Here is a 12693-nt window from a genome sequence, read left to right as displayed (position 1 = left end):
CAACTGGCAACACTGAAATACCTGAATGACAAGAGCGCTCTCACTCTTGTCAAAGTCTGCAATCAAGAGACACTTTCAGGTAAATACAGAGGTGTAAACCACCGGCTACAATCAAGACCAAGAAGGCCAGATTACAGTTTGTCAGAAAACATCTAAAAGAACCTGCAAGGTTCTGAAAAAAAAAAACCTTTAGACGGACGAAAAGTGGCTGCAGGAAACACAGCAGTTTGTGCTCACGGGTTCTAGACTTCTGACACTGGCTTCAGAGAGTTTTCATCCAAGTATTGAAGAAGGATCCTTGAGTCCTTACAAGTCTGTCCAATTACTTAGGCTCCCATTTTCAGAGTTTCACATGTATAAAAATGGCCGTAACTCCTAAACAGTTAATAAAATATTTGAGTTAAACCACTTAAATAAAGCTAAAAGTCTGCAGTTTAATCACATCTTGACTATTTGATTTATGCACGGTGCTACAGAGGCAGAGACTAATTAGAAATCCCGCACTTCGAGTCACAACTAGTGTAAAAGAATCCAACTAGAATTAAACAAGTACATTTAATTTTATTAAATTGGGGCAAGAAATGTTTTATTACCTTCATTTCTATCTGCTTGCTTTCGGGATTCTTAAAAAGGAGCTTTACCCTGGTTTTCCCGTCGTCAGAGGAGCCTTTAAGTTGAGAGAACTTGTATCGCCACAGTATTGTCTACAAGGGAAGGATAAAAAACACAGCAGAGGGGTTTCAATAATGAGCACAACAGGCTGCATGATCAGGAAATGTCATTTTAATGTGCAGTTGAGGAAACACAGCGGACCATCTTTAAAGTTATTTTATGATGGATTTTAACCAGTGCAGAGCTGCTAAATTAAACTCAAACTGTCATTTTAATAAGAGCATACTATTCTTGAAGAAATAAAGGTCTTAATGGAAGAAATTAATTTGTGCAAAATGTTAAATTTAGCATTTTTTTCCCCTCAAATAGGTACAATTAGAGCCTAAGCAAACATCAGTAAGGAGATTTTGAACTGTCATCTCAAAACTAAGAACAGTTGAAGCAGTATGCCAACAAGAATTGTGAACTCGGTAAAATGTCACCTTTGAAGTGCTTTCAGAGCAGGTGAAGCCTGATGCAAAATCTATGGTGAAGCACAGCACATTCCCCTGGCTGCTGCACATGTAGCTTTTGGACTGGTGAGAGAGAATTGACATCCATTAACAAACTGGCTGACACATTTTGTGCATTACATTGCTGTACAAAGGTACTTAGTACCGCTCTGCATTAGCATCCACAGCCTTGCATCAAACCCAGAGAGGAATGGTAGTCTTGCATGCATTCACAGCAGTACCCTGAATACATTTGTAGTATAGATAAATAAATAACCTGCTTAGCATTCACCATACATCTGTGTAAACCCTCCATTATACTGTTTTTATGACAACACAAAGTATGTTACTTTCCAGCAGCTGTTTTGATTTGTTATGCTTTGAAAAGCACAGGTGTAACTAATCCAATTAGCAATGGCTGTGTTCCATTTAGCTGTGCCAGAATGATCATGTTCAAGGTTAATGTTGCATTCACTGACATTCACTACACCCAAGTGTCACATGCCAAAATGTCCACTGTAAGAAATGTGTACAAGCATGTTAGAGTATTTGATAAAAGTTCAGAGTATGGATTCAGTTTAATTTTATTTTCTCGATGTCAGCTGACAACAGCAATCACGTCAGTACAATTTTTACTTTTATGTTCCATGAAGCAAATCTGCTCCACCACACCTCAATGTGTGCAACTGGATTGAGATCTGGTGCCTGTGATATGGGCCGCATCCAAATTCTGACCCTGCCGCAACAGAAATCGAGACTCATCGGAACATTCAACATTTTTCTTCTACAGCGCCAAATCGCAACAACAGTCGCCTCATGGCACTTTATATGGTAGACCCCTATAATACAGACAGAGAAAAACCCAGCAATCATATGACGCCCTATGAGCAAGCACTTTGGCAACAGTGGGAAGGAAAAACTCCCTTTTAACAGGAAGAAACCTCCAGCAGAACCAGGCTCAGGGAAGGGCGGCTAGGATAAAGACATGCTGTGTAAGAGAGCCAGAGATTTATAACAAGCATGATTCAATGCAGAGAGGTCTATTAACACATAGTGAGTGAGAAAGGTGACTAAAGCAGAAATACACAATGCATCATGGGAATCCCCAAAAAGGCTACAACTATTGCATCATAACTAAAGATGGGCAAACACTGTGCAATTTGGGGTTTTTTCCATTCAGCAAAACTCAAACTGCACGATTGACTCGCAGGGGTTAGACGTTTGTAGGTCATGATGCAGGGTCTCACACTATACAGCCCGATGCTCTGATGCGACCTGAGTGCTCACACTGTGCATGTAACCTTCATGTTATGGACACAGAAAATCTGTCGCTCGCTCTCCCTCTGTCTTTCACTCACACAGACACACCACCACCATCAACTTTGCAAAATTGCTAATGAAAAACATTGATCAGGCAGCTGTGATTGAGTAGCAATGTCCATCCAATTATTTTCACGGTTGTTGTGGTCGTGATAATTTTGTGAGGCCACATCGAAAAGGCTCAGATGAGCTTGCCAAAGTTGTGCCGCCATCACTTGTGTCCAGATCACATGCTGCACTGCCGTGCTGCTCCGTCTCTTCACTTTCATTTCTGTGTTTGCGTGTGCGCAGAGTGAGAGGCTGCGGTGACACCCTCAAGACGGCCGACAGGATTTCAAACAGGTTTGATTTTCTTACGACCAAGATTGATGATCGGGAGCTGGTCGTGAGGTGTTAATCGCTTCTCGTTACCCCACGTTTACTACACCATGCACGATACACGATGAAGGCGAAACTCGGGCCGATCACCAAAACGGCTCACGACTCAAAAATCGGCTAAAAATTATCCAAAAATTGCACAGTGTATGCCCAACATTAGGGAGGATTCAGGGACACCTGATCCAGCCCTAACTATATGATTATAGTTATATGACTGACTAACTATACTACTTTTTCTAGTCTTCTATTGTCTAATTGTGGTGAGCCAGTGTGAATCGAAGCTTCGGTTTCCTGTTCTTAGCTAACAGCAGTGGCACCTTGTGTGGTCCTCTGCTGCTGCAGCCAATCTGCTTCAAAGTTTGATGTGTTATTCATTCCTAGATGGTCTTCTGCATACCATGGCTGGGTTGCAGCAAGTGGTTGTTGGATATTTCCTTTTTGGGGGACTTTTTTTCTCTTTTTGTTTGTTTGGACCATTCTCTGTAAACACAGGAATGGCTGTGTAGGGAAAAGTCCCAGAAAATGAGCTGTTTCTGAAAGAAACACACCAAGTTGCTGCCAATGGATTGGCTCATTTGTGTAACAAGCATTTGAACAGTTATGCCTAACAAACATTTATGCCGTTGAATGTATATACTGTAAGGTGAAGAGTCTACAGCAGTAAAGTGAACTATAAGCAAGGTTTTCTTGATCCTTGAATTATGTGGGTATGAGAAAAAATACATTTAGTGTAATTTAATCGACTTTTTTCAAACTCACAATGTTAAAACAAGCAGATGTACGCCAATGAAACATTGCTGTTATTTGGATCCTCATACAAACAGCATGTTCTAATTGTATGATGGACTCATTGTGAGTATAAAACGGTTATATATTTCATCAGTCATACATCATAGGCATTTCCCATGTGTAGAGCTCTTGTGAAAGTCTGACATGTTAGGCTGGCAATATCTGATAAGAAGAGCAAATCTGTTTTTGAAATGTATTTATTTATTAATTTTGGTCTTGAGCTGTTGGCACACCCAGCATCCTGTGCGGCGTTCTGATAATGTCAAGACACATGACACGGGAAATCTATTTTAAAAGGTATAAATTTTTAACATTCATTTTCCTGCTGGAACACAAACAAGCATGTGTTTTCCAATTCTTTTCACGCAAATCTTTTGAAAGCACTGATGTGTAAGCTTTTCAGCCTCTGCGGAGCATTATGCCTCAAAAGGCTTCTCTTGCCTCACGACTTCATTTTTCGATTGTGCGGTCCACTCAGTTGGAATGGCAAGAAGTGTATTCTGATTTTTGTATTTGTGCTATATTTTCGTTTTATGTCCACAGACAGCAGGGGCATGGTGGTTTTTAATTATACAGTGCAGTGTGCAGAGAATGTGGCAAGGGACTGTACAGTCCTTTTACTGAAAGTGTTTTGTGCTCACAGACCTCAACCGCCCTGTCTTTAGTGGTGTCGTGAATTCAGCTGTGAAAGGAATGGGGTGAAAAAATGAAGAAAAAAGGAAACCCACAGTAGCAGGCCAGCTGCTAAGTTCTTTCTGTCACCAAATGTAAGACTCTGTTGTGACACGGTGAGCAGTGACTACACTTCACTAATTGGAAAGGATTTTTCTGAGGGAATTAGCAACATGAAATATTTTTAAAGAAAATCTCCTTAAGTCTGACAGAAGTAGGAGCATGTGTGTAGAAGGGAAAGAAAACACAGGACACAGGGAACGCTCACAAGTGTGAAGATCTGCTGTGTCTGTCATAATTGATCATAAAGGGTGTCGAGGAGATGAAAAAGAAGGGTGGTAACGAAGACTGTGAAGGACGCAGATGCACTTTCTTAACCACTGAAAAGGTGCTAAATACGTACCACAAACAGCTCCAGCCTGAGGCAACGTTTAGCTCACATCTGACCACACCCTGTGTCACTGTGAGGGTAAGTGTACTTAAGTGACCACACCTAACAGAGATGTCACAGTGTACTGCCCTCACACAATGTACAACACAGAGATCGAGGAGAACAGGTTGTGTTGACGCAAGCTGTTCTCACAAGCAGATATGTTAAAAATGTCTGAGCTTGTGAGAATTTGGAACACCATCAGGACAAACTGCCATGTTTGCTGACGAGCATGAAATGTATTTGCTACTTACACTAAATCAAGATGAACTTTTCTAACATTATATGAAACTGAACACGAAGTTGTTTATTCAATGGCTGCATGCCTTCTAACAGGAAGCTGTTAAATAAAGAAATTACCGAGCTAAGGCGGTGGTGACAGGTGTTTTCTATTGTAACCAAAACAAATGGAATCCACCCTGAACTGACCCCACCCTCTACACATCAGTGACTAGAAGAACTTCACGTGCTGGACGACAGCCAGGCACATGGGCTGGTGTCAAGCTGCTTATGTGATGTGTCACTGCCTATTGCTTCTCAAAGACTTCCACTGTTTAAAAGGGAAACGGGTTGGGTTAGTTGGCTTTTAGAACAACATATCTAAACAATGAGTGGATTTGCAATAAAGGCTGTTCAGGGTGGATTTTCATGACTAATTGGTTATGGCTATATACTCAATGATATTAAGCCTTAGCTTTATTTGATGCTTATTAGCAAATGTTAACATGCAAATACACAAACTGAAGATAAACATGTAAAACTTCACTGCAATTGCAAACAGAAAGTAAACAAAAAATATTTTAAGAACAAAAATACAAATTTTTCTAAGAATTCATGCTCATTAAAAAAGACTTTTCAGTGACCTGCAGCATTTTTTTTTAACCCCACACTGAGGAAAGTAACTCGTAACATTCACCAACACTTTGACTGTATTGAATGTCGTAGCTGCACATAAAGTGTTAATTTGAAAATCCTCGGTGACATGTTTCTCAAGTTGACAAGATTTTAAGAAAGAAAATGTATAAATCAGTTATCATCAACATCAGGTGCCTAAAGTAACACTTGATTATTTTGATAGCTTAATATAAAAATATTCAGAAATGCCAAATCCTGGGTCATTACCCAAATGTAAAATTTGAACAGCTGATACAGTGCAGCTGTTCTGGGTTTTTTAATTATTGCTTTCAAACTCTCTTTATGTTTTAAATATTCAGCCAACATAAAAGTGCCGTGAGACCATATAGAAACGTCGTCCACTCCCCGCTGTACATCGTTTATGTCAACAGGCCGATATCGGTTAATATCAGGCAACAGAAAATGTCCCCCAAAATTTTACCGTTATTATTGTGGAAATTATGATCAGATGAAAAGTTCTTGAAGCAGGTAGACAAAAAATATGAAAGACAATGCACTTAAAGAAGACAAGTGCACCACCTACAGGGAAACACAGTTTGCAATATTCATCACCTGCAAGGAAACTTAACTTTAAGTTTGTTTTTGTTTTTTGTTTTTTACCCCTTCTAGACAATGAGTTGTATTGTTCTCTTGACCTCAGACATGCTGATGTTTGAATCACGAAATTTCAAATTTAGATGCATCACTCCCACTGATTTTCAGTCCACTTCTTGTGTAATTTGGGATACATCGCCTTTTTCTTCCTGTTCCCTTTCCTTAAGAAAGCCTTCTTGACAGCGACACTAAAGCATTTCTGATGAGTTTCAGTGAAAAGTAAATGGTCAGATGCATTTCACAGATTCTGTGTCAGGTCTTTGCTTTATCTTTTCCCATTTATTTATTTTTTCCTAGGGACGTAACTTCATCTGCTGTCGTTCATATGTTTTGGGGTTTCTTTTGTTTTGTTTCTTTTAGGCCTGACCACTTTTCCAGTTTCTGCCATTCTTTAAGGAAACGCTTCACATCATGTCAAGATATGCCATGTTTCCGGCTAATAGAGCTTTAGGAGTAACACTGATGGTGCAAAATTACTATTTTGTGCCTGTCAAACTGTTATCGTTGGCATTTTTTTGCATAGTCAAGTAAAGAAATGAGAAAAATACTGTGTTTTTGCTTTTTTATGCTTGAGGTTCAGTAGCTCAGGCAAGTAAACAAACAAACAAACTTTTCTCAAAAAATGGTCAAGTACAAGAGGTGGACTGAAAATGAGGGAACAAACAGCCAATGTCCAAAGAAAACCTTTGAAAAACCCTGTTCAACACCATATTTACCAAAACAGTCATGTATTTGTGGACAGGCCAAAGCAAGACAGGTTCTGCATAACCCATGACTCTAACATGCTTGGTGATATTTCAGCTTATACCATACAGCACAAGTGAAATAGTAAATGGTAAATGGCCTGTATTTATATAGCGCTTTACTAGTCCCTAAGGATCCCAAAGTGCTTTACATATCCAGTCATCCAGCCATTCACACACTGGTGATGGAAAGCTACATTGTAGCCACAGCCACCCTGGGGCGCACTGACAGAGGCGAGGCTGCCGGACACTGGCGCCAGCGGGCCCTCTGACCACCACCAGTAGGCAACGGGTGAAGTGTCTTGCCGAAGGACACAACGACCGAGACTGTGCAAGCCGGGGCTCGAACCGGCAACCTTCCGATTACAAGGCGAACTCCCAACTTGAGCCACAATCGCCCGAAATATGACTTTACTGCTAATCCTGAGTTAAAAGACCCCCATTGGTGCCATGATGGGTTTCATCACCTCCAAATAACCAAAAGATTAAAAATGTGTTAGAGGACACACGCTGGGCAGCTTTGTCTGTTATACCCTGTACTCATACCCATCAGCAGTGTTTATGTAATGCCCTGATCCAGTCAGTTTGAAGGTTAGTATACGTTGGATTCTGCTGAGTGCTCCTCAGAAACCACAGGAGGCTCGCCTAATTGGCTGGAGAACAGAGATTCACAGGCAAATTGAAACCCTTCATCACTTTCATTGGCTTCCCAAAGGACAGTGTCCCACAATTGCATCATTAAAGACTGAAAAAATGCTACATTACCATATTTATGTTTGGTTTCATACTAATAGGGAGGGAAACTGCCCATGCAGCCTCAGCTTGGTCAGAAGCATTGAGTATATAAAGTGTTTCAATGCCCTGTCCAAACGGCCAAAGAGAGATTACCTGTATTCATAATGCCATTCAAATACATGCAGAAATGTTGGGCATCAATCAGCGGTTTGACATCAGATTGCATTGTTAGAGATGTGTGTCAGTCTAGTTGTTTAGCCTGGATTTCAGGCTGTCCTGAATGTCACTCACAATTTGACAATTGACACTGATGTTACATCAAGAGCGGATTCAGCCAATCATTAGCTGGCAAAGAGCTGACTGTGTGACTGCAGCATCAAACACCCCTGCATATTATCGCTCCCCTTTGAAGCTAATGTCTGGCACAGCAGAGGAATGGGATATTGTTAAAGCAAAGAAGAGAGAATGAAATCAGGTCTATTCTTCATCCGTCCTGCAGTTTGGGTTTGCTTCTGTGCTGGAAAAACACGGCCAGTTAATGTACGAATGTGTCCATGCCTTTTGATGTTGAATGCAAGAAAATACATTAACATTCACAGAACTTTCTGACTGTCTTCCCTTTGCTTGTGTACCCCTTTGTCAGCCTACTGTACTGGTCACATCGATCATGTAGCACAGGCTGCATAGAGGACACGAAACCTGGACAATCAAATTAATGCCCTGCATCTTAAGCACCCGCCGCCAAGTTAACAATTTAATCTTTGTATGGCTCTACTCAATAGGACACATTTCACCCACAAATCATCTGCCATTAACATTCTTATTTATAATAATAATGATATACTAGACCATTATGTTATTGAAACTTGGCAACTATCAGCTGCATACAGCAGGATCTTTAACATGCATGAATGAATGATCAGTAATTGACCCTTCTGGATTACTGCATATAATATTCACTGTTCTCTGCATGCGTTATTTCAATGCAAATAATTGCCTGGTGAGTACCGTCTTCCTTATTTAGTTACAATTTCTATGTCCAAGTTACTTCTGAAACAATGGATCCTTGATTTCAGACAGAAGCAGACAGCGCAAGCTTCACATTTCTTGACAGTAATTACATACTTTTCACAAGTAGATTTTTTTTAAGCTTTTAAAATGCAAAGATAACATCTGCATGAGTTGGTTGAAAACTGTCTCTGGCTGACTATTATCTTTTTCTCAACATTGCAGTGCCCGTTTCTGAGCCAGAGTTGGCCTGATGCCTTTCTCCAGGTTTGAGAACTGAACATAACACAAGGTTACACAGCACAAAGTTCTATTTTTATGAGAAATATTTGTATGTAAAGATGAAATCAGCAGGCTAAATCATTCTTTAATTTCTTTTGCTGCTGCCAGTCTTCGTGGATATAGATAGAATCTGTTCGAGATTAATGCGCAAGATTAGACAATATTTCCAGATAACACAGCACAGAAACCCTGTAAAACAGGTCTTAAATTTGGAGCTAATGGTTTGTTCTACATGAGCAGTACACAACAAATAACATCGACATTGAGGACTCATCCTCTGAAATGGTATTTTCAACAGTCCTCTGGTTCAATTTAACAGTAAACAGCCAATCAAACTGTTACCTTCATCGTTGAATAGCTTTGCAGCACAGTCATGTCAAATAACCGACTAACCACAGACGCAAAGCAGTAACCAAGCTTCCAAAGAATTTTGTTTTGCAAGTCCAGAGTGCCACAGAAATAATCCTAAACTCTGATAGTTTCCATAGCTCGCTTTCACAAAGTGGTGTAGGCAGAAAAGTCTTAAACGTAACACTAGATCAACACTTTAGGTACACATGGGGCCAATAAATGTGCTGTTTAAACCATAAGAGATAAGATAAGTTTTGTTATCTCTTATCTCCCTCTACTTAAACCTCTATAACGTCTCTGACCTTTATGTTTGTAGAAAGGTTGACTCAAGGTGGCCTGAGAAATGCAAGATTTACACTGGCCTCCAGGGATGAGCTACTGCTGCAAAGCTATAATTCTAACAACTGTAAGGGTTTTTTTTTTATTTTTTATCAGAAACATATTTATAAATAGTTGCATTGATTTTATTTTTAACAAATTTTAACAACACATGCCTGTTTTAAAACAGCACAGAGTGCGATATTATTTTATCGTAATACAATATCTTTTAAAGTTGATTTTAAGCGCGATATTCTATAAAGCACAGTGAACCGCCTCTAACCGAGCCAGTCTGTATCTCCCACGGTTCGATTGTTGGCTTTTTATTTTTTGTGCGATGCACAGTGCCTGAAGACATTACAGTCTGGCCTGTTTGGATAGTGCAGCACCCACAGAGCCTCGCATGAGCTCCGTGTGCTCTGATCTTCTAACTGTAGCAGCAAAGTCAAACGCATGAATTAAATATTTTGTTCAGTGATTCTCCCTGTTACAATGACAGCGTGTTTGGGGTCACAAGAGTGCTTTAACTCAGCGCTCTCTCCAATCGTGCACATGTGAACATGGAAAGTGCAAAAAAGTGTTAAATACAAACATTGTTGGGTTGGAGCAGTTGATTTTATGCCCCCACCCCCCCAGCATACATGCTGAAGGCCTGATGCCATACATTTATTCCCTTCTTTGTGACTGATAGCACATTTATGGTGGCTGCCATGAGCATTGAACTGGGTTTTTCTACTTGGAAGCGTCTGATCCAGTGTTTTGAAGACCGGTCCAGATGCAGCCTTCTGAAAGGCTTAGGGGTGCAACATGATGTGCAGCTCAGAGCTCACAGATTTGCCAAACCACCAATTTTGTTCATATTGTTCAAAGTATTCTGTTGTAAAACTGAACTAACCCATTTCGAAATGCTTGTATAGATAAAAAAATGAATCTCATCTTTGTGGTTTATACAGCTAATACCGGTTTCAGAAGTAACACCCCAGAGCGTATGGTTTGTGTGAGGTGACACTGAACAAAGAGTAGCATATAAGCCTGCAAAGCTGCTGTGGTTAATGCCATCGGTCCATTATGCTGTGAATCAACATTGTTAGGGTCAAATTTCAGGTTATTTCAGCTAGGTAGAAATGCAAGGCAAAAACTTATTGACCCAAAATGTATATTTCTTTACACTGTTCCAAGTTAAAGCCTTTTGACTTGAAATAAATTAAAGGGAAGAGTTCCCTCAACTCCTCAAGGCTTTGTGAAAAGTATAGAGTCCTGTCTCGCTGCAAAATATGTTGGTCCACAGAGAAAACTTAGCTTCACTACAAAGGCACTTAAAGTGTGAGCTAGCTATATTTTCATGGCAAATTGTAGGGGTGGGACTGGTCATTCTGAGAACTCAGGGTTCCCTTTTCATTTTGCTAACATATGGTTAACGCAGTGAGAGGGTTTATTTTAATTAAACCCATGACGTTTTCACCTAGAGAAGCAGGGAAATCAGTCATTATGAAAATACGAGGAAACAAAGTCTTAAGAAATCTGAAATTACCTTTGCCTCTGACAACCATCAAAGACGTAGTTTAGATCCTGCCCATTCAACACTCATTCACATTCAGTATCTAAGCAAATGGATTACACAATACTTACATAATGGGATTGTTACAACCCTCAGGAGACCTTTTTATTCTGAAGAAAAAATATGCATAATAAAAACTTGTTTTGTTAAATAAATGATGAAACAAAACTGATTGTTTCTGTTTGTAATAATAAAAACAAATTATCACACTGAGTGCCAAAATCTGCACTCTTATTATTTAAAAATCCACTCAGAGCCATCAAACTCGTTATCTTTGGACCAACAATGCGACACAGTGTATCAAACTGTGCCCATGTCCCTTAAGATCTCACTGATGAGAGGAATTTCTGTTTTCAAGCAGCTGCTACACTCAACTCCTTGGCCACCCATTTTAACAAAATACAAGTACACCACTGGCTTCTTTGACATAAAGTCTATTTAAAGATGTGCTAAAAATAATGGATTACACTCAACAGCACAAAAGTGCGTCCAAAAAAATAAAAGAGAAAGAACTGAATGTCACCTTACACTTTTTACTGCGCTACAAACTTCTGTGTTTAAAAAGAACAAAAGAAGGACAATGAATATAAAATACAACATTATAATCTTAAAAAGCAAATACTGCCCAGAGACTGACCTGCCTTGGCTGAGGGTTTGTGCTCTGAGTGCTTCTTGTTCAATACATGAAACCACAATCTTGGGTAAGCTTGCTGACTAGACAGTTGTCCAGATGACAATCGACATCCTTCACAAGGAGAGTAAGCCACAGAAGGTCATTGCTGAAAAGGCTGGCTTGCTCAGAGCGCTGTATCGAAGCATATTAATGGAAGAGAGAAGTGTGGTTTTAAAAAAAACAAAAAACAAAAGGATGACTGCAGCCTTAAGAGGATTGTTGAGAAAAGTTCAAGAACAAGGAAGAGTTTTACAACTGATACAGGTGTCCGTAAATCAGGAGCCATCATAACACAGATGCCTTCGGGAAAGGTGCTACACTGTTACTAACTTCACCACTCCTGAATCACAGACCTCATTGGTGTCTTACCTGGGCTAAGGAGGAAAGGAACTCAGTGGTCCAAAGTTTCACCTTTTCAGGGAAAATTTTGCCGGATGGACCGGATAAACAGGGGAGAGGCTCAGAATCCAAGGTGTTTGAAGTCCAGGGTAAAATTTACCCAGTGTGCCACGTCCTCTCCTGGTGTTTTATCAAATCCAACACAGCAGAGTGATAACAGATTTTAGACCACCTCGTGCTCCCATCTGCTAACAATCCTTAAAGAGATGCTGATTTCCTTTTCCAGCAGGACTTGCTCTCAGCACCAAAACTACTACCAAATGGTTTGCTGTCCATCATCAACAAGGAAACCCCGACCCAAAAAGACAGATGAGCTGTAGCTCAGCAGTGCCTCAAGTCGATCACCTCCATGGCATGCTGCAGTAATCCATGGTAAAGGAGCAACAAACAAGTATTGAGTTGTGATCTTGGGACATATATTTATC

The 12693-nt window shown here is 40.1% G+C and overlaps 1 protein-coding gene across 3 annotated transcripts in view; it reads right to left on the bottom strand.

Annotated features, from left to right (window-relative positions):
• sntg2 (syntrophin, gamma 2) overlaps positions 1-12693 on the bottom strand; it is a 105244-nt gene that overhangs the window by 1900 nt on the left and 90651 nt on the right. For all 3 annotated transcript variants that reach the window (XM_082516160.1, XM_082516161.1, XM_082516159.1), the window contains 2 exons: positions 1095-1187; positions 594-704 (listed from right to left, as the gene is read on the bottom strand). In XM_082516160.1, coding sequence (XP_082372286.1) covers positions 594-704; positions 1095-1187 — 204 coding nt within the window. The remainder of the gene's footprint in view (positions 1-593; positions 705-1094; positions 1188-12693) is intronic.

The sequence above is a fragment of the Aulonocara stuartgranti genome (assembly GCF_965226115.1).
Source record: "Aulonocara stuartgranti genome assembly, chromosome: 19".
Classification (NCBI taxonomy): Eukaryota; Metazoa; Chordata; class Actinopteri; order Cichliformes; family Cichlidae; genus Aulonocara; species Aulonocara stuartgranti.
Note: the sequence above shows the minus strand (reverse complement) of the source record. Positions and strands in the feature narration are given on the sequence as shown.